General features: G+C 50.3%; 1 protein-coding gene across 1 annotated transcript; it reads right to left on the bottom strand.

Moving 5' to 3' along the window:
• Positions 1-327: 327 nt before the first annotated feature.
• Positions 328-2,346, bottom strand: LOC125545609 (adenine/guanine permease AZG1-like). Its single transcript, XM_048709625.1, has one exon. It carries the CDS (start codon positions 2,231-2,233, stop codon positions 500-502), a length of 1,734 nt encoding a protein of 577 aa, XP_048565582.1. The 5' UTR covers positions 2,234-2,346; the 3' UTR covers positions 328-499.
• Between the last annotated feature and the right edge of the window lie 3,839 nt (positions 2,347-6,185).

Below are 6,185 nucleotides of genomic sequence, written 5' to 3' on the forward strand. Positions count from 1 at the left end.
TCGATCCATTTTGCAACATGAAGATGGTCGACTCCCATGGACTTCAATGCAACTTTTTTTATTTCCCTGAGGGTGTTTGTATAAAAATAGACAAATCCGAAGGGCAAAAAGAAAAATCCACAAATACCCAACGAGATATTACCAGTAGGACACAGGTCAAGGTATTTGACGGTTCATTAACATAGGTTGAGCACATAACGAAGGCTTTCAAATAAGACATTTTGAATGCGTTTTGACGAGTTTTTTAAACTTTTGTTAAGTTTCAACTTCTGAAACTTAATACGAGCGACCAACAAATTCGTAAAAGAATACTACGTAGGAGAATCATAAACATACTGCTTTGCTTGTTTTGTTTGCTGTCTTTGTAAGCTGGCCCTTTAATTTAGCAGTTTCAGGTTTGGCGCCATTATTTTTAATTTAGCACCGAGTCTAGTCCTTGTTTCCAAGAAAACAATTCACAAACAAAACATAAACTACAAGCAGAAAATGAAAACTGCTACTAGGACAATTCCACGTGAGACACGTCTTTCCCATGTTCCCCATTGCCACTGGCACTGCCACTGTTGCTACTTACTACTGGTGTATCGGCTCGCGTGGCCTCACCGCCACCCACTTTCCGGCGAGGACGACAACCAAACCTGGCGGCGGCATGGCACGCCCAATCCCAGGAGTGGAGCAGCATGTAGGAGGCGATGCCGCCGATGAGGCCGTAGGCGATGGAATAGGTGAGCGGCATGAGCGCCAGCGTCATGAACGCCGGCACGGCCTGCCGCATGTCCTCCCAGTCCACCTCCGCCACCGCGCGCATCATCATCACGCCCACCAGCACCAGCGGCGGCCCCACCGCCCACGACGGGATCGACGCCAGCAGCGGCGTGATGAACAGCGCCGCCGTGAAGTACAAGGACGCGGTGAGCGCCGTGAGCCCCGTCCGCCCCCCCTCGCGGATCCCCGTGGACGACTCGATGAAGACCGTGACGGGGGACGTCCCCAGCAGCGAGCCGAAGACGATGGCGGTGGCGTCGGACATGAAGGCGAAGTACTGCCCCTCGAACTCCCCCGTCGCGTCGTCCACGAAGCCGGCGAAGCGCGCCATGGAGTAGAGCCCGCCGGTGGTGTCGAGGATGTCGACGTAGAGGAAGGTGATGAGCGCCTCCCAGAAGTAGCCGTGCCCGATGCCGCTGAAGTCGAGCGCGCCGGCGGTGGACTGGATGCGGTGGACGTCGAACACCTTCTTGAAGTAGCTGAAGCTCTCGTCGCCGGCGGGCGTGTCCGGGAACGCGGTGACGGCCGTGTTGCGCGGCCATGAGATGAAGGTGACGAAGAGGATGCCGTAGATCATGGCGCCCTTGACGTTCTTGATGAGGCAGAAGGCGATGATGAGGAGGCCGACGATCGCGAGCCAGAAGGTCGGGGAGGTCATCCGGCCGGAGAGACAGAGTATGCCGCCGGAGACCGTGCCGCCGGGCATCAGCGCCACCGTGCCGTTGGGGAACGTGATCACCGGCGCCACGGACGCGCGCTGCGAGGCCGGGCACGCGCCGAGGGTGACCAGCGTGGACGTGCTGAACCCGACGAGCCCGAACCCCTGGTTGCTCTGCAGGCCGATGAAGGCCAAGAAGAGCCCGATCCCCGCGGACGACGCGATCCGCACGGGCTTGGGGATGAGCTGGGCGAGCTTGGAGCGCAGCCCAACTACAGAGATGAGGAGGAAGACGAGGCCCTCGATGAAGACGGCGGCGAGGGCCTTGCGGTAGGAGAGCGTGCCGGAGCCGTGGAAGCCGACGACGGTGTATGCGAAGTAGGCGTTGGTGCCCATGCCGGGGGCGAGCGCGATGGGGAGGTTGGCGAAGGCGCCCATGATGAAGGAGCCGATGACGGAGGAGGCCGCGGTGGCGACGATGAGGTCGCGGCGCGCGCGGGAGAGGCAGGCGGCGTAGCCGGGGTCGACGGGCGGGAACTTGCAGGCGGGGGACGGGGAGGCGCAGTCGTCGACGGAGCAGGTGGCACCCGAGTCGGAGAGGATGGAGGCGTTGACGGCGAGGATGTATGCCATGGTGAGGAAGGTGGTGGTGCCGGCGCGGAGCTCGGTGGTGAACGTGGTCCCGCGCGCGGACAGGCGGAAGCGCCGGCCCACCCAGGACCGCTCCACCGCGGCGTTGAGGCGGCCCACCCTCGTCGCCGTCGCGGCATGGCCGCCGTCGTCGGTCCGCGGGATGATGGGGCTGGTCATGGCGGCGTGTGGCTGCGGGAGTTCGTTCGTCTGGTGGATCTTTTTAATGGAAGGGGATTCAGGCGGGGAGGGAGGGGGTTGGGGTGCCGCCGTCGAGGGTCAAACGCTGAGACGTAGATGAGTCCACACGGGGAAAGGAGGAGATTCCAAATCTCGTTCGGTATTTGGGGAATCTTTTGCCCACGTTTTTCGTCCTTCGGTGTGAAGGATGTGGTAAACTAGTCACCATGCCCTTTTAAATTACTACTACGACCAGATTTAAGCCTAAATACTCCCTTTGTTCTTAAATATTTGTTTTTTTAGAGATTTCAAATAAACTACCACATACGGATGTATATAGACATATTTTAAAGTGTATATACACTCATTTTACTCCGTATGTAGCCACTAGTTAAAACCTTACATACGGAGTAAAATGAGTGAATCTACACTCTAAAATACGCACGTTTATATACATCCGTATGTGATAGTTCAATTGAAATCTTTAAAAAGACTAATATTTAGAAACGGGGGAGACGGGGAGTAGATAAATCTCAGCAACATAAGGACTGTCTATATCCATGAATCTAGACATTGATATCTATGCAAGTTTTTCATCTTTCTGAGCTATGATGAAAACAAACGGTACCGTTTTTACAATCCTTTTTTTTACTATAAATGGACAGTTGTTTATAGCAGGTAAGTATTGTTTCCAGTTTGTATTAACAAATTTATAAATTTGGCTGAGAATTTGTTGATTCACAGTGGACGGGACCTAGGCATTCCCTCAAATCATCTGTCATGTATTCTTCAACTGGGAACGCGCATTTGGGAGAATTTGGGAGATTTTTTTGTAATGGGCATGTGATTAATGTTGCGGGTTAGGACAAGGTTCCTTTCTCTCTCAGTAATCCGTCTAATTCAAGTGCCTCGGAGAAGCTGCCAAAGTATCGATTCATCGATGAGTGCATATATCCTCTTTTAAAAGAATAAATATATTTTTGAAATGTTGCTTTGGAAGATGACGACCATGACTTTTAAATGTGTGTTGGTCTCGCCTTCTTCATTTGTCGGACCTTGCTTCATTTTTTACCTGTTGTTGTAGGTGGTATTGCATCATCTTGCTCCATGTGTCCGAAGCGACGAACAACTAAGACATACATTCGAGCTCTTAATTGGGTGAAAGCTATAACTCTATCCAATAATCCAATAGTTTCGAGCCTCCTCACCCCCCCCCCCCACACTTACAGAGCTAGAGAAGGGGGAGGGAGCGGGTGGAGGAGAGGTGGTGACGATGTGTGCCTAGAGATTGGCTCTCCTAGGGTTTGAAGAGAAATGATTGGTGAAAAAGATCAACTCTTTATGTTTTTGGTTTGGATGATTTGAATTATCATTCTTGAATTAAACTAGTCACCCAATGATATGCTTTGCCTTAAAATATCCTTCTTGTATTCTTCAGGTGGGAACACACCTTTGCATTGGATTAGGACATGATCAACCTTTTGGCTTAGTAATGGGACACCTTTTTTTTTTTGTGTGTGTGTGTGTGTTTTGTGAGGTGAACAGGAGATCAATGTAGCGGTTTAGGGAAACTAAAAAAAATGTTGCAGTTTTGGTATTTGATTTCTCTCACAAGAATCCCCTGCAATCAAACTGCTCAGAGAAGCAGCCCAACTGCCCAAGTAATGAGTCGTAAATTTGAGTGGATATATTCATTTTCAAAGAATAAATACTTTTTCAAGTAGTGTTGTGGAAGACGATGTTGATGGCCGGGTGTTTTGTGGGCACATATTTGTTCGAAATCTAATTTGTCTCCCGGGAGCACGTGCTCCTGCGTGCGAAAAATAATTTTTCAAATGTAAAAAAATCGTGACAATTTTTTTTATGTATTTATAGTTGCATCCAAATGTTACCTGCAAATTTTTCAACAAAAAAGTTAAACATTTTGGACTGTGAAAAAAAAACAAATTTGAACAACAAACGTTACCCCAAATTTGTTTTTCACCGGCGAAACATTACTGTTTTGTTGCACATGAAAATTATCGACCATGCTTGCGACACAATGCAAGACGGGAAAATGCAAGGAAACAATGGCCGCCATTCGCGAGTCATGATTTCAGTATTATTCTATGGTGTCTTTGAGACTAGAGTATACTTAAAAAGTTACGTACTATTACTCCTATAGTTGATAAAAGCTGGTCCGTTGAAAATGCAGTACCCTAACCCCATGCTCATGCTGAATTTTTATCATAATCTTGCAAGCACGCAACCGCAACCATATATTCTGGAATGAAGTTCCATCCATTTACTCGCAGGGAGTGGCTGTGGCATGATGCCTACCGAAAGGGATTGTGTCGGAAAATGCGTGCCCACGCTATGTTAAGGAACTCTCAAATCCCTTAGCATGTTGGGCGAGTTGGGCGAGTCGTTCTCACACCAGCCCACACATTTTATTTGCAAGAATCAGTTCAGTAACGAGCAGAGCACCTCATTCTTCAAGCATGCACGGACGCGTTGTCTCGCCGGTGTCCGCAAGTCGTGCCGGTGAGAGCGAGGCGGTGACATGCCGGCCGGCCGGCCGGGGATGCACAAGCACAGGCTAGCGTGCACGCCTGCCTCTAGATGTATCATATCATACACACCGCATGAGCTACTTAAATTGACCGGTTGAATGCGACGTGTTCACGCTTGGCAGCATCGCTCGACTCGTTGGATGGGAGTGCATGTATGTCCAACGGAAGGTGGCTTGCCGTGCTTGTCTATTGACTTTCTGTATCGAGAAATGCCCGGGGTTGACCCGGAGTATGTGCGGCAAAAGGCCAGGACAAGAGAAGAAATGTTGCACGTGAGAAACTGAAATCTTATAGACGCCTCGGCAGCTCTAGTTACACACATATAGGCCGCCGCAGGTTCTCCTCGTCTCCGATGGCTCTGGGCAAGGGAAGCGTGGTGGATCGTGGCAAGGGCCGGCGGAAGGGCTCCATTTTTAGCCGTTTTTTCTTGTCTTGTTAGAGTTTGTGTTCTGCTTAGGAAGGCGAGACAGCGGCGACTCTCTGAAAATGAAATAAAGGTCTTCCCGCCTAGCCCTCGTTTTGAAGATGGAATAAAGGAAATTTATTAATTTCCTCAAGTTAAGCTTACCATAGTAGTCCTCTGCTCCTGAAACCCATAGTCCGGTTGCTGATCAGACCGCAGTTTCTCCTACTGTTCGGCGAAAAGCTCCATTGAGCAATCCCGTGGAACGCCATGTTGTTTCAGAAAGTGTTTCGCGCTCTCGCTCTTTTGTGTGCTGGCTGATCAGACCGCAGTTTCTCCTACTGTTCGGCGAAAAGCTTCATTGAGCAATCCCGTGGAACGCCATGTTGTTTCAGAAAGTGTTTCGTGCTCTCGCTCTTTTGTGTGCTGGCTGATCAGACCGCAGTTTCTCCTACTGTTCGGCGAAAAGCTCCATTGAGCAATCCCGTGGAACGCCATGTTGTTTCAGAAAGTGTTTCGCGCTCTCGCTCTTTTGTGTGCTGGTCAGTGTAGCACAGAATGTGTCGTTGAAGTATGCCTTAACCCACTTGTGCCGCACCTCATAGATGTCCTTCAGAAATGGATGATTCTCCAATCCATGCTCCTCTAGCAGCATCTCCCATGCTCTCTCAAACTCATCAGCCATCAGCGTGTCGTTCAGAATTTTGTGGAGCCCCACTCGAAAGCTACTCGTTTTGGTGTAATGGAAACCAATGTAGTCCTTTGCCCTGCGAAGCACATTCCACTTGAACCATCTGTGTGTGGTGGACTGGTGGATGGCAGTACCTCCAATACGGCTTCCTCGATTGCCTCAAATCAAATATCCCTCAAATCAAAAAGTAAAATCTGTGTGTGGTGGACTGGTGAATGTGTCATTGTCCAAGTTCCAGGCCAGGCCGGATCTTCTCGGCTCGCCGGCCGGCTTCAGGCATGGACCGAGTTTCCCCGTGCTCCTCAT

Source organism: Triticum urartu, chromosome 1 (assembly GCF_003073215.2).
Source record: "Triticum urartu cultivar G1812 chromosome 1, Tu2.1, whole genome shotgun sequence".
NCBI lineage: Eukaryota > Viridiplantae > Streptophyta > Magnoliopsida > Poales > Poaceae > Triticum > Triticum urartu.

Excerpts from the sequence above, each read along its gene's own strand:
- LOC125545609 (XM_048709625.1), bottom strand. The coding sequence starts at position 2,233 with ATGACCAGCCCCATCATCCCGCGGACCGACGACGGCGGCCATGCCGCG.